Source organism: Triturus cristatus, chromosome 1_2 (assembly GCF_964204655.1).
Source record: "Triturus cristatus chromosome 1_2, aTriCri1.1, whole genome shotgun sequence".
In the NCBI taxonomy this organism is placed as follows: Eukaryota; Metazoa; Chordata; class Amphibia; order Caudata; family Salamandridae; genus Triturus; species Triturus cristatus.
The window spans coordinates 12,102,041-12,129,804 of NC_140580.1; the positions used below are offsets into that span (position 1 = coordinate 12,102,041).

General features: G+C 42.8%; 1 protein-coding gene across 2 annotated transcripts in view; it reads left to right on the forward strand.

Moving 5' to 3' along the window:
• Window positions 1–27,764, forward strand: part of LOC146866631 (uncharacterized) — a 457,856-nt gene that overhangs the window by 282,962 nt on the left and 147,130 nt on the right. For both annotated transcript variants that reach the window (XM_085600089.1, XM_085600094.1), the window contains exons 2-3: window positions 6,107–6,154; window positions 11,747–11,794. In XM_085600089.1, the coding sequence (XP_085456215.1) occupies window positions 6,107–6,154; window positions 11,747–11,794 (96 nt within the window). The remainder of the gene's footprint in view (window positions 1–6,106; window positions 6,155–11,746; window positions 11,795–27,764) is intronic.

The following is a 27,764-nucleotide window of genomic DNA, read 5'->3' on the forward strand; positions in this document are numbered from 1 at the left end:
TACTCACTCTCAACTACACTCTACTACTCACTCAACTATTCTGTACTACTCTCTCACTCTACTACTCTCTCTACTACTCTACAACTCACTCTCTACTACTCTCTACTACTCACTCTCTACTTTTCTGTACTACTCTCTCTACTACTCTCCACTACTCTCTCTCTACTACTCACTCTTTACTACTCACTCTCTACTACTCACTCTCTACTATTCTGTACTACTCTCTCTACTACTCTCTCTACTACTCTCTACTACTCATTCTCTACTACTCTACTACTCTCTACTACTTACTCTCTACTACTTACTCTCTACTATTCTATACTACTCTCTTTCTACTACTATCTCTACTACTCTCTACTACTAACTCTCTACTACTCTACTACTCTCTACTACTCACTCTCTACTACTCACTCTACTATTCTGTACTACTCTCTCTCTACTACTCTCTCTACTACTCACTCTCTACTTCTCTCTACAACTATACTACTACCCACTCTCTACTACTCTGTACTACTCACTCTCTACTACTCTACTACTCTCTACTGCTCACTCTCTACTACTCTCTACTACTCACTCTCTATTACTCACTCTACTACTCACTCTCTACTACTCTCTACTACTCTACTATTCTGTACTACTCACTCTCTACTACTCTACTACTCTCTACTACTCACTCTCTACTACTCTCTACTACTCACTCTCTATTACTCACTCTACTACTCCCTCTCTACTACTCTCTACTACTCTACTATTCTGTACTACTCTCTCTCTCTACTACTCTCTCTACTACTCTACTACTCTCTACTACTCACTCTCTACTACTCTCTACTACTCACTCTCTACTAGTCTGTACTACTCTCTCTACTACTCTGTCTACTACTCTCTACTACTCTCTACTCTCTACTACTCACTCTACTACTCACTCTCTACTACTCACTCTCTTCTACTCACTCTCCACTACTCACTCTCTACTACTCACTCTCTACTACTCTCTACAACTCTCTTCTACTCACTCTCTACTGCTCACTCTCTACTACTCACTCTCTACTACTCTCTACAACTCTCTACTACTCACTCCCTACTGCTCACTCTCTACTACTCTACTACTTTCTACTCGCTACTGCTCACTCTCTACTACTCACTCTCCACTACTCACTGTCCACTACTCATTCTCTACTACTCACTACAACTCTCTACTACTCACTCTCTACTACTCACTCCCTGCAACTCACTCTTTACTACTCACTCTCTACTACTCACTCTCCACTACTCTACTACTCATTCTCTACTACACTCTACTACTCTGTACTACTCTCTAGTACTCACTCTCTACTATTCTGTACTACTCTCTCTCTACTACTCTCTCTACTACTCACTCTCTACTACTCTACTACTCTCTACTACTCACTCTCTACTACTCACTCTCTACTACTCACTATCTACTATTCACTATCCAATACTCACTCACTACTACTCTCTACAACTCTCTTCTACTCACTCTCTACTTCTCACTATCTACTACTCACTCTCTACTACTCTCTATAACTCTCTAATCACTCTCTACTGCTCACTCCCTACTACTCTACTACTTACTACTCAATCTCTACTACTCACTCTCTACTACTCTCTACAACTATTTACTACTCACTCTCTACTACTCTGTACTACTCACTACTACTCTGTACTACTCACTCTACTACTCTGCACTACTCATTCTGTACTACTCTCTACTACTCTGTATTACTCACTCTCTACTACTCTCTACTTCTCTGTACTACTCACTACAACTCACTCTCTACTACTCTCTACTACTCACTCTACTTCTCTATTCTCTACTACTCATGCTCTACTGCTCTCTAATACTCTCTACTACTGTCTACTTCTCACTCTCTACTACTCTCTACTACTCACTCTCTACTATTCTGTACTACTCTCTCTACTACTCACTCTCTACTACTCTACTACTCTCTACTACTCACTGTCTACTACTCTCTACTACTCACTCTCAACTACTCACTCTCTACTACTCACTCTCTACTACTCTCTACTATTCACTCTCTACTACTCTCTACTATTCACTCTACTACTCTCTACTTCTCTCTACTACTGCCTCTCTACTACTCACTCTCTACTACTCACTCTCTACTTACTCACTCTCTACTACTCTACTACTCACTCTGTACTACTCTACTACTTTCTACTACTCACTCTCTACTACTCTCTCTCTACCACTCTCTACTACTCACTCTCTACTACTCTCTACTACTCTCTACAACTCTCTACTACTCACGCTCCTCTTCTCACTCTCTACTACTCTCTACTACTCGCTCTGTACTACTCTGTACTATGCACACTACTACTCTGTACTACTCACTCTCTGCTACTCTCTACTACTCACTCTCTGCTACTCTACTACTTTCTACTCTCTACTACTCACTCTCTACTACTCTCTACTCGGCACTCTACTACTCATTTTCTACTATTCACTATCTACTACTCACTCTCTTCTACTCACTCTCTACTATTCTGTACTACTCTCTACTACTCACTCTCTACTATTCTGTACTACTCTCTCTCTACTACTCTCTCTACTACTCTCCACTACTCTACTACTCTCTACTACTCACTCTCTACTACTCTCTACTACTCACTCTCTACTATTCTGTACTATTCTCTACTACTCTCTCTACTACTCTTTACTACTCACTCTCTACTACTCTACTACTCTCTACTCTCTACCACTCACTCTCTACTACTCGTTCTGTACCATTCACTCTCCACTACTCACTCTCTACTACTCACTCTCTACTACTCTCTACTACTCACTCTCTACTATTCTGTACTACTCTCTGTACTACTCTCTCTACTACTCTCTACTACTCTCTACTCTCTACTACTCACTCTACTACTCACTCTCTACTACTCACTCTCTTCTACTCACTCTCCACTACTCACTCTCTACTATTCACTCTCTACTACTCTCTACAACTCTCTTCTACTCACTCTCTACTGCTCACTCTCTACTACTCACTCTCTACTACTCTCTACAACTCTCTACTACTCACTCCCTACTGCTCACTCTCTACTACTCTACTACTTTCTACTCGCTACTGCTCACTCTCTACTACTCACTCTCCACTACTCACTGTCCAATATTCTTTCTCTACTACTCACTACAACTCTCTACTACTCACACTCTACTACTCACTCCCTACAACTCACTCTCTACTACTCACTCTCTACTACTCTACTACTCATTCTCTACTACACTCTACTACTCTGTACTACTCACTCTCTAATACTCTCTAGTACTCACTCTCTACTATTCTGTACTACTCTCTCTCTACTACTCTCTCTACTACTCACTCTCTACTACTCTACTACTCTCTACTACTCACTCTCTACTACTCACTATCTACTATTCACTATCCAATACTCACTCACTACTACTCTCTACAACTCTCTTCTACTCACTCTCTACTTCTCACTATCTACTACTCACTCTCTACTACTCTCTATAACTCTCTAATCACTCTCTACTGCTCACTCCCTACTACTCTACTACTTACTACTCAATCTCTACTACTCACTCTCTACTACTCTCTACAACTATTTACTACTCATTCTCTACTACTCTGTACTACTCACTACTACTCTGTACTACTCACGCTCTACTACTCTGCACTACTCACTCTCTACTACTCTCTACTACTCTGTATTACTCACTCTCTACTACTCTCTACTTCTCTATACTACTCACTCTCTACTACTCTCTACAACCCACTCTCTACTACTCTCTACTACTCACTCTCTACTACTCACTCTCTACTACTCACTCTCTACTACTCTCTACTACTCTCTACTATTCACTCTACTACTCTCTACTTCTCTCTACTACTGCCTCTCTACTACTCACTCTCTACTACTCACTCTCTACTTACTCACTCTCTACTACTCTACTACTCACTCTGTACTACTCTACTACTCTCTACTACTCACTCTCTACTACTCTCTCTCTACCACTCTCTACTACTCACTCTCTACTACTCTCTACTACTCTCTACAACTCTCTACTACTCACGCTCCTCTTCTCACTCTCTACTACTCGCTCTGTACTACTCTGTACTACGCACACTACTACTCTGTACTACTCACTCTCTGCTACTCTCTACTACTCACTCTCTGCTACTCTACTACTTTCTACTCTCTACTACTCACTCTCTACTACTCATTTTCTACTATTCACTATCTACTACTCACTCTCTTCTACTCACTCTCTACTATTCTGTACTACTCTCTACTACTCACTCTCTACTATTCTGTACTACTCTCTCTCTACTACTCTCTCTACTACTCTGCGCTACTCTACTACTCTCTACTACTCACTCTCTACTACTCTCTACTACTCACTCTCTACTATTCTGTACTATTCTCTACTACTCTCTCTACTACTCTCTACTACTCACTCTCTACTACTCTACTACTCTCTACTCTCTACCACTCACTCTCTACTCACTCTCTACTACTCATTCTGTACCATTCACTCTCCACTACTCACTCTCTACTACTTACTCTCTACTACTCTCTACTACTCTCCACAACTCTCTTCTACTCACTCTTTTCTACTCACTCTCTACTACTCACTCTCTACTACTATGTCCAACTCTCTACTACTCACTCTCTACTACTCACTCCCTACTACTCACTCTCTACTACTCACTCTACTATTCTGTACTACTCTCTCTCTACTACTCTCTCTCCTACTCTCCTACTCACTCTCTACTACTCTACTACTCTCTACTACTCACTCTCTACTACTCTCTACTACTCACTCTACTACTCTCCCTACTACTCTCTCTTCTACTCACTCTCTACTACTCACTCTCTACTACTCAGTCTCTACTACTCTCTACAACTCTCTACTACTCACTCTCTTACTCACTCCCTTCTACTCACTCTCTACTACTCACTCTCTACTACTCACTCTCTACTACTCACTCTCTACTACTCTACTACCCACTCTCTTCTACTCTGTACTACTCACTCTGTACTACTCTCTACTACTCTGTACTACTCACTCTCTTCTACTCTCTACTACTCACTCTCTACTACTCACTCTACTACTCTCTACTACTCACTCTCTACTACTCACTCTACTACTCACTCTCAACTACACTCTACTACTCACTCAACTATTCTGTACTACTCTCTCTACTACTCTCCACTACTCTCTCTCTACTACTCACTCTTTACTACTCACTCTCTACTACTCACTCTCTACTATTCTGTACTACTCTCTCTACTACTCTCTCTACTACTCTCTACTACTCATTCTCTACTACTCTACTACTCTCTACTACTTACTCTCTACTACTTACTCTCTACTATTTTATACTACTCTCTCTCTACTACTATCTCTACTACTCTCTACTACTAACTCTCTACTACTCTACTACTCTCTACTACTCACTCTCTACTACTCACTCTACTATTCTGTACTACTCTCTCTCTACTACTCTCTCTACTACTCACTCTCTACTACTCTACTACTCTCTACTACTCACTCTCTACTATTCACTCTCCACTACTCACTCTCTACTACTCTCTACAACTCTCTTCTACTCACTCTTTTCTTCTCACTCTCTACTACTCTCTACTAATGTCAGAGCTGCGTCCTTTCCAATGCACAGGAGCAGAATGTCGCAAGTTCCCAACGCCCCTCCTAGATTCCTCAGCGTCACACAATCTTAGCATGCACGCCTAAGAACCCCAGGGGGGGAAAGGGGATGGGACAGAGAAGAGACAGTGGCACCACGTCTGATTCTTTCTTCAGCTTCAGACGTCGAATTCTTCTTGCCTTCTTCTGGCTAATGCCGGCGTAAGCTTACTGTAAAGAAACACATTAGTTAACATAACTATTAATCCTAGATGTCTAAATGTAATCTCTCTCTTGCTCACCTACCCCGTCTTGGTGTGACCCTTGCCTCTCTTCTTATGTGTGTAGTGATGTCTTCCTCTGCTGCAACTAAAAATCATTCAATCATTAATTTTTTCACAAAGGCTCCACCTACCAACTCTCTAAACTTTCCTTTTATTTCTTCCACAGACTCCTCACCTATTCCTGTCACAGCATAAGTACTCAAAATCTTTACTGGTAAGTATGTTGTATTTGTTTCTTGCTCACTCTTATCTTTGTCGTGTAGATATGCTTGTATGGGTTAGTTATAACCTTTCAGGTTGAATCATTTAGATAAATTCTCTCAGGAACCCAACATTACGTACAGTCTTAGGTTTTTTAAATGAAAAGAACTGAGCGCGTTTTTTCTCTCACAGAAAAAAGGCGACGATACTTGTGCTGACTCTACTTCTCCTCAACATGAAGTAGCGGCAATAGCTTGCACATGCCCAGTACGAATGAACTCAATGCGCATGCATTTCTCCTAATAGTCCTCAGTGTTGCGCATGCTCCGACTTTAAATAATGGAAAATTCTTACTAAGGCTCAGCAGTTCCTCGAACTTGTACTCCTCCTCCTGTGGCAATTTTGAAGCGCGACGAAGTTTCAACCCTGTTCTAACTTCGCGACGCTTCCTGAACGATACTTCACACTCCGGGGATTTCAGGTGAAGTGCGCCACAGAACGGGCACCCCACCTGAATCAAGGCGAAATTTCATGGTAGCTAGAACGCTAACCTGTTGTCCCAACAGTGGACTCTTGGCGGCCATCTTAGGAAATACGTTAGACCATGTTTTGTGCCGCCCTTGCTCTCCTTGGATCTTAAACTTACATTTCCTCACCAAGGTGCTGATTATGTGTCTTTTAGCATAGTGAGACCTGGCAATCCTGACAGTACCCTCCCTCAAAGTACTTCTTTTCAACTTGGGTTTGTCTGGAAATCTTTTATGAAACTCCCTGATCAAACGAGGGGCATGTACCTCTGTAGACAACTCCCAAGATCTCTCCTCAGGTCCACAACCCTTCCAATCCAATAGATAGTACAATTGTCCTTTTCTAACTTTTGAATCCAAAACCTGTTGTACCTCATACTCTACTCCCTTTTCAGTTTGGACGGGTTTAGGAGGCTTACTAACTCGTAAATCTTTAGACACTTTCTTTAGTAAGGATACGTGAAATACTGGATGAACACGTAACCCCTTCGGTAACTTCAACTGATAGTTTAATGCACTTAATCTTTTCTCTATCAAATAGGGGCCTATAAATCTTGGCTGAAATTTTCTAACTCCTTTCAGTTTAAGATTCTTTGTATTCAACCAAACCTTATCTCCTTCGTGTAATTCTGGTTCTTTTCTTCGTTTCCTGTCTGCGTAAAGCTTGTAACTTTCTTTAGCTTTATTCAAATTTTCTGTGGCTGAACTATGTACTTGTGTAATGTGCCCAACTAGATTTGTGACTGCTGGAACATCCACTTCCTGCAAACTTAGTGAATGATTCGGATGTCTTCCAGTGTTTAAGTAAAAGGGGGAAAAACCAGTGGAAACGTGTCTCGCATTGTTATGCGCAAACTCCGCTGCCCACAAATAGTCTGGCCAATCACCCTCTTGATCTAACAAGCACAATCTAAGATACTGCTCTAATTCCTGATTTGTTCGCTCAGTCTGGCCATCTGTCTCGGGATGATAACTGGTGGTGTATCTAGTCTCTATGTTCAGTCTTTTAGTAAATGCCTTCCAAAAATGGGACAAGAATTGAGTACCCCTGTCTGATATTAAAATCTTAGGAATTCCATGTGCTCGAACTATACTTTGACTAAATGTACTTGCCAGAGTTTTAGCAGTAGGCACCCCCTTTAAAGGTACAAAATGAGCCATCTTTGTAAAGGCATCCACACATACCAGGATTGTGTCATAACCTTGGCTTGATGGTAAATCCACTATTAAATCTAATGTGACTATATGCCATGGGTAGGGTGGGGTAGGTAAAGGTTTCAGGTACCCCTGAGGAGCTTGCCTCTCTGGTTTTCCCCTTGCGCAAATCTCACAGGTGGCTACATATTGGCGCACGTCTTTAATCATGCCCGGCCACCAAAAACGTCGTCTCACCAATTCTTCAGTCTTTGAGATGCCCTTATGGCCTGCCAAAATGCTATCATGACATTCTCTTAAGGCCTTTTGTTGCATTTCTGTGGTTGGCAAATAAAGAGCTCCATTGTGATATGGTAATCCTCCACGAATTTCTCGTTTTGCATCTTCTTTCACCCAATCTCTCATTTCCTCCAAAGTCAAGGACTTCTGATTTCCTTCTTCCTGTGTTTCTTGTAGCACTGCTCCAATCACCTTTTCAGCTGGTATGATCGTCTGGCTCTTAATCTCCTCTGATGTTCCATCTGAACCCAATCTGGACAAGGCATCTGCTTTACCATTTTGTGACCCTGGCCGATAGGTAATGACAAAGTCATAGTCAGCAAAATACAAAGACCAACGTAATTGTCGGGGCGTTAATGTTCTGGCTGACTTCAAGAATTTTAAATTCCTATGATCAGTATACACAGTAACCACATGTCTGGCACCCATCAAATAGTGCCTCCATTCTTTAAATGCATCATTGATGGCTAATAATGCCTTTTCCGTTATGGTGTAGTTGACTTCTGCCGCTGTCAATTTTCTGGAACGGAAACCCACTGGATGCAATTGCCCTGTAGTTTTATGTCTTTGAGACAGCACACCTCCCAACGCCAAGTTGGATGCGTCAGTTTCCACAAAGAAAGGTTCCGATGGATCTGGATGAAGTAGAACTGGAGCTGAGGTGAATTTTTTTTTTTAATTGAACGAATGCTTCTTCTGCTTCTTTCGTCCATTCAAATCGAATGCCCTTTTTTAGTAATCTAGTTAATGGGATCAGCTTGTTGGAGAAATCTTGGATGAATCTTCGATAGAAATTAGCGAATCCTATGAAACTTTGAATTTCCTTCACTGACTTAGGAGATTCCCATTCGACCACTGCCTTGATCTTGTTTTCATCCATTGTTATTCCACTGGGTGAAAGTACAAACCCCAAAAACTCTACAGTAGTGACATTAAACGCACATTTCTCCAATTTAACAAACAGATTATTTTCTCGCAATTTCTGCAACACTCTCTTCACATGTTCTTCATGTTCTTGGACAGTGTCGGAAAAAATCAAAATGTCGTCAATGTACACAATTGCATTTCGGTCAATAAAATCCTTCAACACGTCGTTGATAAAATGTTGAAAGGCTGCCGGGGCATTACATAAACCACACGGCATTACTTGATATTCGAAAAGTCCGTGCTTGGTCCTAAAAGCCATCTTCCATTCGTCCCCTTCACGAATCCGAACCAGATGGTACGCTCCTCTCAAATCTAATTTGGTGTAGACTCTTGCTTCTTTCACCTGATCCAAAAGCACCGATATCAGGGGCAATGGATACCGATTCTTAATGGTTATCCGATTAATTGCTCTGTAGTCGATGCAAGTTCTCAACTCTCCATTCTTCTTTGGAATAAAAAAAAGTGGTGATGAGACAGGGGATTGGGACGGTCTAATGAATCCATTCTCTAGATATTTTTGTAGATATTCCTTCAGATATTCATCTTCTTTCTCAGTCAATGCATAGATTCGGCTGCATGGAAGATTGGACCCTATGCGGAGGAAGCCTTTCAGCCTCCACCTCATTAAAGACATCTTGAAATTCGGTGTACTGTTCAGGTAGCTCCGTAGTATCTATGACGCAAACCATAGTCTCCTTTTCACTTAAATGAAATGCTGGTGTATTTACATGATTCTTATTGCATTCTCTATGACAGTTCTCCTTACAGTACCTAGAATCCAATGTTACTGATCGAGCTTCCCAATCGATTGTAGGGTTGTGTTCTATGAGCCATGGCAGCCCTAGTATTAATTGGAATTGTGGAGCATCAATTAAATTGAACTGCAATGTTTCCATGTGCCCATCATCGGATTGCAATTCTACCGGTTCGGTGTGACTCACAATGGGTCCCGATGAAAGATAAGTTCCATCGACGGCTCTGACGGCTTCACTCTTTTCTTTCTTGATTGCCCTCAGACCAATCTTATCAGCAAATCTTAAATCACAAAAGTTGCCCATAGCTCCAGAATCGATCATTACGGTTACTTGTTTCAGGGTTTTCTCTCTGAATTTTAAGGTCATCATTAGTACCAGATGTGGAGAAGCAGATTGCAAGGTATTCGCCAATGTATGAACTTCTGGAGTCGTCTTTGAATCAGCAACCACCAGTCCAACTCCGTTTACTGGTGGTGCGAGGCGTTTTCCAACAATGTTTGTTTAGGTTTCTTCGGACAATTTCGAACAAAATGTCCACTTCCTCCACAATAGAGACATTGCTTGTTTGCTCTTCGTCTATCTTTTTCTTCTTTAGTGAGAGGACCTCGAATCGTTCCTATTTGCATGGGTTCTCCTCCACGAACTGAGTCTGATTCTTTGCTACCTTCTATCTTGACTCGATCAAACCTGGGCACGCTTGGACGATAATCTCTCTTTCTCTCTCCTCTCCTTTCATTTTGCCGAAAGTCAATTTCCAAAACGAAATCAATCAATGCCGAAATCTCCGTGGGTCTATTAGGCACTTGTGCCAAGGCATCCTTTAATTCATCTTTCAGGCCGCGATAGAACACTGCTGCTCGTTTGTTTTCTGGCCATTCCGTTTCCACCACCAGCTTATTATACTGGGCCAAATAAGCAATTAAATCTCGACTGCCCTGTTTAATTTCCAACAATTCATTGTCTGTTGCTTGTGAGACTCTTCGTCTATCAAATATTCGAAGGAATTCTTTCTTGAATTCATCTAAATCATACAAGATTGGATCGTTTCTGGTGACCATAGGCATTGACCAAGACGCTGCGTCTCCACTTAAATAAGATAGAATGAAAGCCACTCGAGATTGCACATCTGGGAACACAGCTGGACGACACATAAAATGCAAAGTACATTGTGTCAAGAACACCTGAGCCTTCTGTGGATCTCCATTAAATCGCTCAGGGGGGCCAATGGAATTACCGGGGAAAGTGAATGTATAACCTGTGTTGTAATCTTAGGTTGGGAAATAGATGCATCACTCTGATTCCCTTCAGCTGAGGCTGAGTATTTTAAACTAGGACTAGTTACTAAACTACTCACTTTTAAAGTCAACTCAGTAGTTTCTTTTTTAAGCTCCCTATTCTCTTCTCTAACTGTGATTAGTTCCCTTTGAATTCCTTCTAAAATTTCCCCTAGTTTTTTCAAATCTAAACCTTCCGCCATTCTGCTCAGGTGCTAATATAAACGTGGGCACTTCACTCTGTCAGAGCGTGCGTCCTTTCCAATGCACAGGAGCAGAATGTCGCAAGTTCCCAACGTCCCTCCTAGATTCCTCAGCGTCACACAATCTTAGCATGCACGCCTAAGAACCCCACGGGGGTAAAGGGGATGGGACAGAGAAGAGACAGTCGCACCACGTCTGATTCTTTCTTCAGCTTCAGACGTCGAATTCTTCTTGCCTTCTTCTGGCTAATGCGGGTGTAAGCTTACTGTAAAGAAACACATTAATTAACATAACTATTAATCCTAGATGTCTAAATGTAATCTCTCTCTTGCTCACCTACCCAGTCTTGGTGTGACCCTTGCCTCTCTTCTTATGTGTGTAGTGATGTCTTCCTCTGCTGCAACTAAAAATCATTAAATCATTAATTTTTTCACAAAGGCTCCTCCTACCAACTCTCTAACCTTTCCTTTTATTTCTTCCACAGACTCCTCACCTATTCCTGTCACAGCAGAAGTACTCAAAATCTTTACTGGTAAGTATGTTGTATTTGTTTCTTGCTCACGCTTATCTTTGTCGTGTAGATATTCTTGTATGAGTTACTTATAACCTTTTAGGTTGAATCATTTAGCTACATTCTCTCAGGAACCCAACATTACGTACAGTCTTAGGTTTTTTAAATGAAAAGAACTGAGCGCGTTTTTTCTCTCACAGAAAAAAGGCGACGATACTTGTGCTGACTCTACTTCTCCTCAACATGAAGTAGCGGCAATAGCTTGCACATGCCCAGTACAAATGAACTCAATGCGCATGCCTTTCTCCTAATAGTCCTCAGTGTTGCGCATGCTCCGACTTTAAATAATGGAAAATTCTTACTAAGGCTCAGCAGTTCCTCGAACTTGTACTCCTCCTCCTGTGGCAATTTTGAAGCGCGACGAAGTTTCAACCCTGTTCTAACTTCGCGACGCTTCCTGAACGATACTTCACACTCCGGGGATTTCAGGTGAAGTGCGCCACAGAACGGGCGCCCCACCTGAATCAAGGCGAAATTTCTTGGTAGCTAGAACGCTAACCTGTTGTCCCAACAGTCGACTCTTGGCGGCCATCTAAGGAAATACGTTAGACCATGTTTTGTGCCGCCCTTGCTCTCCTTGGATCTTAAACTAACATTTCCTCACAAAGGTGCTGATTGTGTGTCTTTTAGCATAGTGAGACCTGGCAATCCTGACAACTAATCACTCCCTACTACTCACTCCCTACTACTCACTCTCTACTACTCACTCTCTACTACTCTCTACTACTCTCTACTACTCTACTACTACCCACTCTCTACCACTCTGTACTACTCACTCTCTACTACTCTACTACTCTCTACTACTTACTCTCTACTACTCTCAACTACTCACTCTCTATTACTCACTCTACTACTCACTCTCTACTACTCTCTACTACTCACTCTACTATTCTGTACTACTCTCTCTCTCTACTACTCTACTACTCTCTACTACTTACTCTCTACTACTAACTCTCTACTATTCTGTACTACTCTCTCTACTACTCTCTACTACTCACTCTCTACTACTCACTTTCTACTACTCACTCTCTACTACTCTCTCCAACTCTCTAATCACTCTCTACTGCTTACTCCCTACTACTCTACTACTTACTACTCACTCTCTACTACTCACTCTCTACTACTTACTCTCTACTACTCTCTACAACTCTCTACTACTCATTCTCTACTACTCTATACTACTCACTCTCTACTACTCTGTACTGCTCACTCTCTACTACTCACTCTCTACTACTCTGTACTACTCACTCTCTACTACTCTCTACTACTCTCTACTACTCTGTATTACTTACTCTCTACTACTCTCTACTACTCTGTACTACTCACTCTCTACTACTCTCTACTACTCTCTCTCTACTACTCTCTACTACTCACTCTCTACTACTCACTCTCTACTAGTCTCTACAACTCTCTACTAATCACTCTCTACAACTCTCTACAACGCTAACCTGTTGTCCCAACAGTCGACTCTTGGCGGCCATCTAAGGAAATACGTTAGACCATGTTTTGTGCCGCCCTTGCTCTCCTTGGATCTTAAACTTACATTTCCTCACAAAGGTGCTGATTGTGTGTCTTTTAGCATAGTGAGACCTGGAAATCCTGACAACTAATCACTCCCTACTACTCACTCCCTACTACTCACTCTCTACTACTCACTCTCTACTCTCTACTTACTTTGCTGCACTTCTCCCCTGTTTTTAGCAGGGTCTTGCCCCCTTCCTCATTCCGCATATAATTGGCTCCCTCACTGCCGTTTTGGCGGGCCTGGATCTCGGGGGTGGTTCACTGTGGGCGCCATTTTGGGTAGGGATGTAAATGTAGCTTCGGGCGCCATCTTGGAGCGTCCTCGCGCTCGCGCTAGGATTGGTGAGCCTACTTAAGGCGGACTCAGTTTTGAGGCGGCCTTGACAGACGCTTATTCTATTGCGCACTCGCTGTTGCTGGCGCTGCTGCTGGCGCTTTGCTTTTAAAACTCCTGATTTTGTGATTTTGTTTTATTTTACTTTGCTGCACTTCTCCCCTGTTTTTAGCAGGGTCTTGCCCCCTTCCTCATTCCGCATATAATTGGCTCCCTCACTGCCGTTTTGGCGGGCCTGGATCTCGGGGGTGGTTCACTGTGGGCGCCATTTTGGGTAGGGATGTAAATGTAGCTTCGGGCGCCATCTTGGAGCGTCCTCGCGCTCGCGCTAGGATTGGTGAGCCTACTTAAAGCTCCCCTCTCCCGCGCAGCGGGACGCGCAGGTGAGGACGCCGCCGCTTAGCCGGAGTCGTGCCAGAGTCCTGCCCGTCTGCGCTCGTCCGCGTCGAGGCAGCGCGAGGCGGGGCAGGCTCTGGTTCTCGTCGCGGTGTTGCTTCGCCGCTTCTGGCAGGTATGTTGTCTTACACACGGTCCGAGCTGCTGTACATAGGGCAAAGGTCCAGAGGATGTGTCTGTAAGCCTGTGGACCCTTTAGTTGGCCCTTACAGCTGTGCCTGCAAAGGCTGGTCACTTAAGAGCCCTACTAAAATCCGTTCCTTGGAAGATGCTATTCCTGTCACGCGAACGTGTGTTGCATCTCGAGATCTTCGTATTTGGTGTCTAAACATTAGATCGCTGGTAAAACATCACCTGTCCATTTATGATTTGCTTGAGAAAGAGGACCCCGATGTCTTTCTAATGACAGAAACCTGGCTTCAGGATTCGGATTCTGCCATATTGAATCTTGCATTCCCTCAGAACTATACCGTCTTCACTGCCAATAGGACCACAAGAGGAGGTGGTATTGCTATGGCAGTCAAATCCTGTTTTCCAGCTGAATGGAAACCGTCGGGACTACCTGCATGTGAAAGTGCTATTTTCAAAGTCGCTTTTTCCCATCAATTCACTTTCAGTGGTATGCTCATTTACCGTCCTCCCGGCAATGATTCTGTCTTCAGGTCCGCACTGGCCGATATGGTCAGTCCTATAGCACTTGGTTGTGCCAATTTCAACATCGTGGGGGACCTTAACATCCATTTTGATAATGGGTCATCCACTACTGTGAGCACTCTGCTGGCGAACCTTGAAGCTCTTCAACTCACTCAGCTCGTCACCCTTCCAACCCACTCAGAGGGCCATATTTTGGACCCCTTCTTTTCCACACTTGATGGGGTGAGGTTGTCAGATCCGAGGCTGATGGGGTGGGCTGATCATCTGCTGGTAGAAGCCTTTTGTCCGGTCCACGATAAGCCTTTTATAGCTGTGGACAGACCTATTCTAAAAAGGCTTTGGCACAAGCTTAGGCTTGAAGAGTTTTATAGCATACTGGAACAGAAACCTCTGAGCACCTTTATTAATGTGGAACAAGGTTACCAACAGTTCTGCGCTTGGATCACCGATGCCCTGGACTCTCTTATACCTCTACGGTGGTCGAAAGGCCGGACAAAAACACCTAGTCCTTGGTATAATGAGTCACTCGCAGAACTGAAAAAAGCTTGCCGAAAAACAGAGAGGGAATGGAGAAGATCCTATGACCCTGCTCTGAAAACTCGGTACTTTACTGAGCTGAAGTTCTACCATAGAGCTATTTGCAGAACACGAGCCGCATTTTACGCTCAAGAATTTGCTACCAGCCCTAACCCATCAAAACTGATCTTCAAGGTACTGAAGGATCTTATGAAAAACAGATCCACCTCAGAGGTGATTTGCACAGATTCCCACTGTGATAAGCTGGCCTCCTTTTTTGTGGAGAAAGTGAAAAAAATCTACCAAGGTTTTGACACACTCCACCAGAACCGAGAGGTTACTGTCCCCGATACGATGGGATATGAGACCCTTGCTATGCTACCTGAACTGACTATTGAGACCTTTGATAGGCTTAGCCTCAGGGTCAAGTCAGGTTCTCCCTCGGACCCGTTAAAGCCAGCCTTTATCAACACTCTTTCCCCACTGTGCCGTGACCCCTTATTGAATCTTATCAATATGTCATTGTCCAACGGAACGGTACCCACGGCATGGAAACAGGCAGTGGTCACTCCTATACTAAAAAAAGCCAACTCTGACCCCCGGTTGCCAGAAAATTATCGACCCATATCCCTGTTGCCTTGGATTGCCAAAGTAACAGAAGCCCACGTCAACTCTGTTCTGTCTGAGCATCTGGCTCGCAACCAGATATTGGATCCCAGTCAGAACGGCTTCCGGTCGGGACACAGTACCGAGACGGCATTACTCTACATCACGGAACATCTTCGCCAGGTACTGGACTCAGGCCGTACTGCAGCGCTTTTACTATTAGATCTAAGCGCTGCTTTCGATACTGTGTCCCACCATATACTGATCCAACGCTTACAGGAGGCGGGAGTGACTGATCTCGCCCTCCAGTGGTTTCGGTCTTTTTTATCGGATCGATCCTTTAAAGTGGCTATACCACCTGGCCAATCCGCCACTTATCCCCTGGAGCTGGGGGTACCACAGGGATCCTCGTTGAGCCCTACAATGTTCAACCTCTATGTGAAACCGTTGGCTGGTGTCGTCAAACAGTGGGGTCTTACGATGGCCTCATATGCGGACGACACACAGCTAGCGGTGACACTTAGTGGAGACCCTGAGGTGGAGGCCCCCAGATTCCGAGCGGGTCTGATGGCAGTAGCAAGCTGGCTTCGCACCAACTGCCTTCAGTTAAATGCCACCAAAACAGAGGTGTTGGTACTAGGGAAGCACGCTGAGCTATGGGGTAACCAGTGGTGGCCATCAGAGTTGGGTGTCACTCCCATTCCAGCTTCTGGAGTGAGAAATTTAGGCATCTGGTTGGACTCTGCGCTCACCTTCAGGGACCACACTAAGAAGGTGGCTGCCACGTGCTATGGCATTCTGCGGGGAATAAGGCCGGTTTTAAAGTATTTTGATCCCCCTACCAGACAGCTTGTGGTCCAGGCCTCTATACTATCTCGGCTGGACTACGGCAGTTCACTGCTGTTAGGGGTGAATCAAGCAGAGGCCCCTAGGCTCCAAATGGTACAAAATGCCGCGGCACGGGCCATTGTGGGCCTCCCTAGACATTGCTCAGTGTCTGGTACCATCACGGCCTTACATTGGCTCCCGGTCAGACAGCGAATCCAGTTCAAAGCGCTGTGCCTGACCTACTCACGCCCTATACTCCTTTGAGATCCTTGAGATCGGAGGGGCTTCACCTGGCTGTCTGTCCACGCTTTAAATTGAGCAGAATGGGTGGCCGCTCCTTTAGGGTGCTTGCGGCAGGTTTATGGAACTCGCTTCCGGTACACATCCGAGCTCTTGAAGACCTGCTCGCCTTCAGGCAGGCGATTAAAACTTTCCTGTTTCCCGTGTCTGTTTAACTTCTTTTTCTTTTATTGTGTGTTATGTTGTAGTGTCTGTCATAGCGCCAGGACGCCCCTTTGCTGGGGCAGCTGTGCGCTATAAAAATATAAATAACATAACAAATAACATAACATACTACTCTCTACTACTCTCTACTACTCTACTACTACCCACTCTCTACCACTCTGTACTACTCACTCTCTACTACTCTACTACTCTCTACTACTCACTCTCTACTACTCTCAACTACTCACTCTCTATTACTCACTCTACTACTCACTCTCTACTACTCTCTACTACTCACTCTACTATTCTGTACTACTCTCTCTCTCTACTACTCTACTACTCTCTACTACTTACTCTCTACTACTAACTCTCTACTATTCTGTACTACTCTCTCTACTACTCTCTACTACTCACTCTCTACTACTCACTTTCTACTACTCACTCTCTACTACTCTCTCCAACTCTCTAATCACTCTCTACTGCTTACTCCCTACTACTCTACTACTTACTACTCACTCTCTACTACTCACTCTCTACTACTTACTCTCTACTACTCTCTACAACTCTCTACTACTCATTCTCTACTACTCTGTACTACTCACTCTCTACTACTCTGTACTGCTCACTCTCTACTACTCACTCTCTACTACTTTGTACTACTCACTCTCTACTACTCTCTACTACTCTGTATTACTTACTCTCTACTACTCTCTACTACTCTGTACTACTCACTCTCTACTACTCTCTACTACTCTCTCTCTACTACTCTCTACTACTCACTCTCTACTACTCACTCTCTACTAGTCTCTACAACTCTCTACTAATCACTCTCTACAACTCTCTACAACGCTAACCTGTTGTCCCAACAGTCGACTCTTGGCGGCCATCTAAGGAAATACGTTAGACCATGTTTTGTGCCGCCCTTGCTCTCCTTGGATCTTAAACTTACATTTCCTCACAAAGGTGCTGATTGTGTGTCTTTTAGCATAGTGAGACCTGGCAATCCTGACAACTAATCACTCCCTACTACTCACTCCCTACTACTCACTCTCTACTACTCACTCTCTACTACTCTCTACTACTCTCTACTACTCTACTACTACCCACTCTCTACCACTCTGTACTACTCACTCTCTACTACTCTCTACTACTCACTCTCTACTACTCTCAACTACTCACTCTCTATTACTCACTCTACTACTCACTCTCTACTACTCTCTACTACTCACTCTACTATTCTGTACTACTCTCTCTCTCTACTACTCTACTACTCTCTACTACTTACTCTCTACTACTCTCTACTACTCTGCACTACTCTCTCTACTACTCTCTACTACTCTCTACTCTCTACTACTCACTCTCTACTACTCACTCTCTACTACTCTCTACGACTCTCTAATCACTCTCTACTGCTTACTCCCTACTACTCTACTACTTACTACTCACTCTCTACTACTCACTCTCTACTACTTACTCTCTACTACTCTCTACAACTCTCTACTACTCATTCTCTACTACTCTGTACTACTCACTCTCTGCTACTCTCTACTACTCTCTACTACTCTGTATTACTTACTCTCTACTACTCTTCTCTACTACTCTGTACTACTCACTCTCTACTACTCTCTACTACTCTCTCTCTACTACTCTCTACTATTCACTCTCTACTACTCTACTCTCTACTACTCACACTCTACTGCTCTCTACTACTCTCTACTACTCACTCTCTACTACTCTCTACTACTCACTCTCTACTATTCTATATTACTCTCTCTACTACTCTCTAGTACTCACTCTCTACTACTCTACTACTCTCTAGTACTCACTGTCTACTACTCTCTACTACTCACTCTCTACTACTCACTCTCTACTACTCACTCTCTACTACTCTCTACTCTCTACTAGTCACTCTCTACTACTCTCTACTACCCACTCTCTTCTACTCTCTACTACTCACTCTACTACTCTCTACTACTCTCTACAACTCACTCTCTACTACTCACTCTCTATTACTCTCTACTACTCACTCTCTACTACTCTCTACTACTCACACTACTACTCTGTACTACTCACTCTCTGCTACTCTCTACTACTCTCTCTGTACTACTCTGTACTACTCACACTACTACTCTGTACTACTCACTCTCTGCTACTCTCCACTACTCACTCTCTACTACTCTACTACTCTCTACTCTCTACTACTCACTCTCTACTACTCTCTACTCCTCACTCTCTACTACTCATTTTTTACTATTCACTATCTACTACTCACTCTCTTCTACTCACTCTCTACTACTCTCTACTACTCACTCTCTACTATTCTGTACTACTCTCTCTCTACTACTCTCCACTACTCTACTACTCTCTACTACCCACTCTCTTCTACTCTCTACTACTCACTCTACTACTCTCTACTACTCTCTACAACTCTCTACTACTCACTCTCTACTACTCTACTACTCTCTACTCTCTACCACTCACTCTCTACTACTCTCTACTCCTCACTCTCTACTACTCATTTTCTACTATTTACTATCTACTACTCACTCTCTTATACTCACTCTCTACTACTCTCTACTACTCACTCTCTACTATTCTGTACTACTCTCTCTCTACTACTCTCTCTACTACTCTCCACTACTCTACTACTCTCTACTACTCACTCTCTACTACTCTCTACTACTCACTCTCTCCTATTCTGTACTACACTCTACTACTCACTCTCTACTACTATACTACTCTCTACTCTCTACTACTCAATCTGTACCATTCACTCTCCACTACTCACTCTCAACTACTTACTCTCTACTACTCTCTACTACTCTCCACAACTCTCTACTAATCACTCTCTACAACTCACTCCCTACTGCTCACTTTCTACTACTCTACTACTTTCTACTCTCTACTACTCACTCTCTACTACTCACTCTCTACTAGTCTCTACAACTCTCTACTAATCACTCTCTACAACTCACTCCCTACTGCTCACTTTCTACTACTCTACTACTTTCTACTCTCTACTACTCACTCTCTACTACTCACTCTCTACTACTCACTCTCCACTACTCACTCTCTACTACTCTGAACAACTCTCTACTACTCACTCTCTACTACTCACTCTCTACTACTCACTCTCTACTACTCTACTACTCTCTACCACTCACTCTCTACTACTCACTCTCTACTCACTCTCTACTACTCACTCTCTACTACTCACTCTCTACTATTGACTCTTCACTACTCACTCTCTACTACTCTCTACAACTCTATACTACTCGCTCCAACTCTACTACTACTACTACTCACTCTCTACTACTCACTCTCTACTACTCACTCTACTATTCTGTACTACTCTCTCTCTACTACTCTCTCTACTACACTCTACTACTCACTCTAATACTCTCTACTACTCTCTCTACTACTCTCTCTACTACTCACTCTATACTACTCATTCTCTACTACTCTCTACAACTCTCTACTACTCACTCTCTACTACTCACTCCCTTCTACTCACTACCTACTACTCACTCTCTACTACTCTATACTACTCTACTGCTCACTACTACCCGCTCTCTACTACTCTGTACTACTTACTCTGTACTACTCTCTACTACTCTGTACTACTCACTCTACTACTTACTCTCTACTACTCACTCGCTATTACTCTCTACTACTCACTCCTCCTATTCTGTACTACTCTCTACTACTCTCTCTACTACTCTCTACTACTCACTCTCTACTACTCTACTACTCTCTACTCTCTACTACTCACTCTCTACTCACTCTCTACTACTCAATCTGTACCATTCACTCTCCACTACTCACTCTCTACTACTTACTCTCTACTACTCTCTACTACTCGCCACAACTCTCTTCTACTCACTCTTTTCTACTCACTCTCTACTACTCACTCTCTACTACTCACTCTCTACTAGTCTCTACAACTCTCTACAACTCTCTACTAATCACTCTCTACAACTCACTCCCTACTGCTCACTTTCTACTACTCTACTACTTTCTAATCTCTACTACTCACTCTCTACTACTCACTCTCTACTACCCACTCTCTTCTACTCTCTACTACTCACTCTACTACTCTCTACTACTCTCTACTACTCTCTACAACTCTCTACTACTCACTCTCTACTACTCACTCTCTACTACTCTCTACTACTCACTCTCTACTACTCTCTACTACTCACACTACCACTCTGTACTACTCACTCTCTGCTACTCTCTACTACTCTCTCTGTACTACTCTGTACTACTCCCACTACTACTCTGTACTACTCACTCTCTGCTACTCTCTACTACTCACTCTCTACTACTCTACTACTCTCTACTCTCTACTACTCACTCTCTACTACTCTCTACTCCTCACTCTCTACTACTCATTTTTTACTATTCACTATCTACTACTCACTCTCTTCTACTCACTCTCTACTACTCTCTACTACTCACTCTCTACTATTCTGTACTACTCTCTATCTACTACTCTCTCTACTACTCTCCACTACTCTACTACTCTCTACTACCCACTCTCTTCTACTCTCTACTACTCATTCTACTACTCTCTACTACTCTCTACAACTCTCTACTACTCACTCTCTACTACTCTACTACTCTCTACTCTCTACCACTCACTCTCTACTACTCTCTACTCCTCACTCTCTACTACTCATTTTCTACTATTCACTATCTACTACTCACTCTCATACTCACTCTCTACTACTCTCTACTACTCACTCTCTACTATTCTGTACTACTCTCTCTCTACTACTCTCTCTACTACTCTCCACTACTCTACTACTCTCTACTACTCACTCTCTACTACTCTCTACTACTCACTCTCTCCTATTCTGTACTACTCTCTACTACTCTCTACTACTCACTCTCTACTACTATACTACTCTCTACTCTCTACTACTCACTATCTACTCACTCTCTACTACTCAATCTGTACCATTCACTCTCCACTACTCACTCTCAACTACTTACTCTCTACTACTCTCTACTACTCTCCACAACTCTCTACTAATCACTCTCTACAACTCACTCCCTACTGCTCACTTTCTACTTCTCTACTACTTACTACTCACTCTCTACTACTCACTCTCTACTACTCACTCTCTACTACTCACTCTCTACTAGTCTCTACAACTCTCTACTAATCACTCTCTACAACTCTCTACAACGTTAACCTGTTGTCCCAACAGTCGACTCTTGGCGGCCATCTAAGGAAATACGTTAGACCATGTTTTGTGCCGCCCTTGCTCTCCTTGGATCTTAAACTTACATTTCCTCACAAAGGTGCTGATTGTGTGTCTTTTAGCATAGTGAGACCTGGCAATCCTGACAACTAATCACTCCCTACTACTCACTCCCTACTACTCACTCTCTACTACTCACTCTCTACTACTCTCTACTACTCTCTACTACTCTACTACTACCCACTCTCTACCACTCTGTACTACTCACTCTCTACTACTCTACTACTCTCTACTACTCACTCTCTACTACTCTCAACTACTCACTCTCTATTACTCACTCTACTACTCACTCTCTACTACTCTCTACTACTCACTCTACTATTCTGTACTACTCTCTCTCTCTACTACTCTACTACTCTCTACTACTTACTCTCTACTACTCACTCTCTACTACTCTGCACTACTCTCTCTACTACTCTCTACTACTCTCTACTCTCTACTACTCACTCTCTACTACTCACTCTCTACTACTCTCTACAACTCTCTAATCACTCTCTACTGCTTACTCCCTACTACTCTACTACTTACTACTCACTCTCTACTACTCACTCTCTACTACTTACTCTCTACTACTCTCTACAACTCTCTACTACTCATTCTCTACTACTCTGTACTACTCACTCTCTGCTACTCTCTACTACTCTCTACTACTCTGTATTACTTACTCTCTACTACTCTTCTCTACTACTCTGTACTACTCACTCTCTACTACTCTCTACTACTCTCGCTCTACTACTCTCTACTATTCACTCTCTACTACTCTACTCTCTACTACTCACACTCTACTGCTCTCTACTACTCTCTACTACTCACTCTCTACTACTCTCTACTACTCACTCTCTACTATTCTGTATTACTCTCTCTACTACTCTCTAGTATTTACTCTCTACTACTCTACTACTCTCTAGTACTCACTGTCTACTACTCTCTACTACTCACTCTCTACTACTCTCTACTCTCTACTAGTCACTCTCTACTACTCTCTACTACCCACTCTCTTCTACTCTCTACTACTCACTCTACTACTCTCTACTACTCTCTACTACTCTCTACAACTCACTCTCTACTACTCACTCTCTATTACTCTCTACTACTCACTCTCTACTACTCTCTACTACTCACACTACTACTCTGTGCTACTCACTCTCTGCTACTCTCTACTACTCTCTCTGTACTACTCTGTACTACTCACACTACTACTCTGTACTACTCACTCTCTGCTACTCTCCACTACTCACTCTCTACTACTCTACTACTCTCTACTCTCTACTACTCACTCTCTACTACTCTCTACTCCTCACTCTCTACTACTCATGTTTTACTATTCACTATCTACTACTCACTCTCTTCTACTCACTCTCTACTACTCTCTACTACTCACTCTCTACTATTCTGTACTACTCTCTCTCTACTACTCTCCACTACTCTACTACTCTCTACTACCCACTCTCTTCTACTCTCTACTACTCACTCTACTACTCTCTACTACTCTCTACAACTCTCTACTACTCACTCTCTACTACTCTACTACTCTCTACTCTACTACTCTCTACTCTCTACCACTCACTCTCTACTACTCTCTACTCCTCACTCTCTACTACTCATTTTCTACTATTCACTATCTACTACTCACTCTCTTAAACTCACTCTCTACTACTCTCTACTACTCACTCTCTACTATTCTGTACTACTCTCTCTCTACTACTCTCTCTACTACTCTCCACTACTCTACTACTCTCTACTACTCACTCTCTCCTATTCTGTACTACTCTCTACTACTCACTCTCTACTACTATACTACTCTCTACTCTCTACTACTCAATCTGTACCATTCACTCTCCACTACTCACTACTCACTACTCACTCTCAACTACTTACTCTCTACTACTCTCTACTACTCTCCACAACTCTCTACTAATCACTCTCTACAACTCACTCCCTACTGCTCACTTTCTACTACTCTACTACTTTCTACTCTCTACTACTCACTCTCTACTACTCACTCTCTACTAGTCTCTACAACTCTCTACTAATCACTCTCTACAACTCACTCCCTACTGCTCACTTTCTACTACTCTACTACTTTCTACTCTCTACTACTCACTCTCTACTACTCACTCTCTACTACTCACTCTCCACTACTCACTCTCTACTACTCTGAACAACTCTCTACTACTCACTCTCTACTACTCACTCTCTACTACTCACTCTCTACTACTCTACTACTCTCTACCACTCACTCTCTACTACTCACTCTCTACTCACTCTCTACTACTCACTCTCTACTACTCACTCTCTACTATTGACTTTCCACTACTCACTCTCTACTACTCTCTACAACTCTCTACTACTCGCTCCAACTCTACTACTACCCACTCTCTACGACTCTGTACTACTCACTCTCTACTACTCACTCTCTACTACTCACTCTCTACTACTCACTCTACTATTCTGTACTACTCTCTCTCTACTACTCTCTCTACTACACTCTACTACTCACTCTAATACTCTCTACTACTCTCTCTACTACTCTCTCTACTACTCACTCTATACTACTCATTCTCTACTACTCTCTACATCTCTCTACTACTCACTCTCTACTACTCACTCCCTTCTACTCACTACCTACTACTCACTCTCTACTACTCTCTACTACTCTACTGCTCACTACTACCCGCTCTCTACTACTCTGTACTACTTACTCTGTACTACTCTCTACTACTCTGTACTACTCACTCTACTACTTACTCTCTACTACTCACTCGCTATTACTCTCTACTACTCACTCTACTACTCTCTACTACTCACTCTCTACTACTATACTACTCTCTACTCTCTACTACTCACTCTCTACTCACTCTCTACTACTCAATCTGTACCATTCACTCTCCACTACTCACTCTCTACTACTTACTCTCTACTACTCTCCTATTCTGTACTACTCTCTACTACTCTCTCTACTACTCTCTACTACTCACTCTCTACTACTCTACTACTCTCTACTCTCTACTACTCACTCTCTACTCACTCTCTACTACTCAATCTGTACCATTCACTCTCCACTACTCACTCTCTACTACTTACTCTCTACTACTCTCTACTACTCACCACAACTCTCTTCTACTCACTCTTTTCTACTCACTCTCTACTACTCACTCTCTACTAGTCTCTACAACTCTCTACAACTCTCTACTAATCACTCTCTACAACTCACTCCCTACTGCTCACTTTCTACTACTCTACTACTTTCTAATCTCTACTACTCACTCTCTACTACTCACTCTCTACTACCCACTCTCTTCTACTCTCTACTACTCACTCTACTACTCTCTACTACTCTCTACTACTCTCTACAACTCTCTACTACTCACTCTCTACTACTCACTCTCTACTACTCTCTACTACTCACTCTCTACTACTCTCTACTACTCACACTACTACTCTGTACTACTCACTCTCTGCTACTCTCTACTACTCTCTCTGTACTACTCTGTACTACTCACACTACTACTCTGTACTACTCACTCTCTGCTACTCTCTACTACTCACTCTCTACTACTCTACTACTCTCTACTCTCTACTACTCACTCTCTACTACTCTCTACTCCTCACTCTCTACTACTCATTTTTTACTATTCACTATCTACTACTCACTCTCTTCTACTCACTCTCTACTACTCTCTACTACTCACTCTCTACTATTCTGTACTACTCTCTATCTACTACTCTCTCTACTACTCTCCACTACTCTACTACTCTCTACTACCCACTCTCTTCTACTCTCTACTACTCATTCTACTACTCTCTACTACTCTCTACAACTCTCTACTACTCACTCTCTACTACTCTACTACTCTCTACTCTCTACCACTCACTCTCTACTACTCTCTACTCCTCACTCTCTACTACTCATTTTCTACTATTCACTATCTACTACTCACTCTCATACTCACTCTCTACTACTCTATACTACTCACTCTCTACTATTCTGTACTACTCTCTCTCTACTACTCTCTCTACTACTCTCCACTACTCTACTACTCTCTACTACTCACTCTCCTACTCTCTACTACTCACTCTCTCCTATTCTGTACTACTCTCTACTACTCTCTACTACTCACTCTCTACTACTATACTACTCTCTACTCTCTACTACTCACTATCTACTCACTCTCTACTACTCAATCTGTACCATTCACTCTCCACTACTCACTCTCAACTACTTACTCTCTACTACTCTCTACTACTCTCCACAACTCTCTACTAATCACTCTCTACAACTCACTCCCTACTGCTCACTTTCTACTTCTTACTACTCACTCTCTACTACTCACTCTCTACTACTCACTCTCTACTAGTCTCTACAACTCTCTACTAATCACTCTCTACAACTCTCTACAACGCTAACCTGTTGTCCCAACAGTCGACTCTTGGCGGCCATCTAAGGAAATACGTTAGACCATGTTTTGTGCCGCCCTTGCTCTCCTTGGATCTTAAACTTACATTTCCTCACAAAGGTGCTGATTGTGTGTCTTTTAGCATAGTGAGACCTGGCAATCCTGACAACTAATCACTCCCTACTACTCACTCCCTACTACTCACTCTCTACTACTCACTCTCTACTACTCTCTACTACTCTCTACTACTCTACTACTACCCACTCTCTACCACTCTGTACTACTCACTCTCTACTACTCTACTACTCTCTACTACTCACTCTCTACTACTCTCAACTACTCACTCTCTATTACTCACTCTACTACTCACTCTCTACTACTCTCTACTACTCACTCTACTATTCTGTACTACTCTCTCTCTCTACTACTCTACTACTCTCTACTACTTACTCTCTACTACTCACTCTCTACTACTCTGCACTACTCTCTCTACTACTCTCTACTCTCTACTACTCACTCTCTACTACTCACTCTCTACTACTCTCTACAACTCTCTAATCACTCTCTACTGCTTACTCCCTACTACTCTACTACTTACTACTCACTCTCTACTACTCACTCTCTACTACTCTCTACAACTCTCTACTACTCATTCTCTACTACTCCGTACTACTCACTCTCTGCTACTCTCTACTACTCTCTACTACTCTGTATTACTTACTCTCTACTACTCTTCTCTACTACTCTGTACTACTCACTCTCTACAACTCTCTACTACTCTCTCTCTACTACTCTCTACTATCCACTCTCTACTACTCTACTCTCTACTACTCACACTCTACTGCTCTCTACTACTCTCTACTACTCACTCTCTACTACTCTCTACTACTCACTCTCTACTATTCTGTATTACTCTCTCTACTACTCTTTAGTATTCACTCTCTACTACTCTACTACTCTCT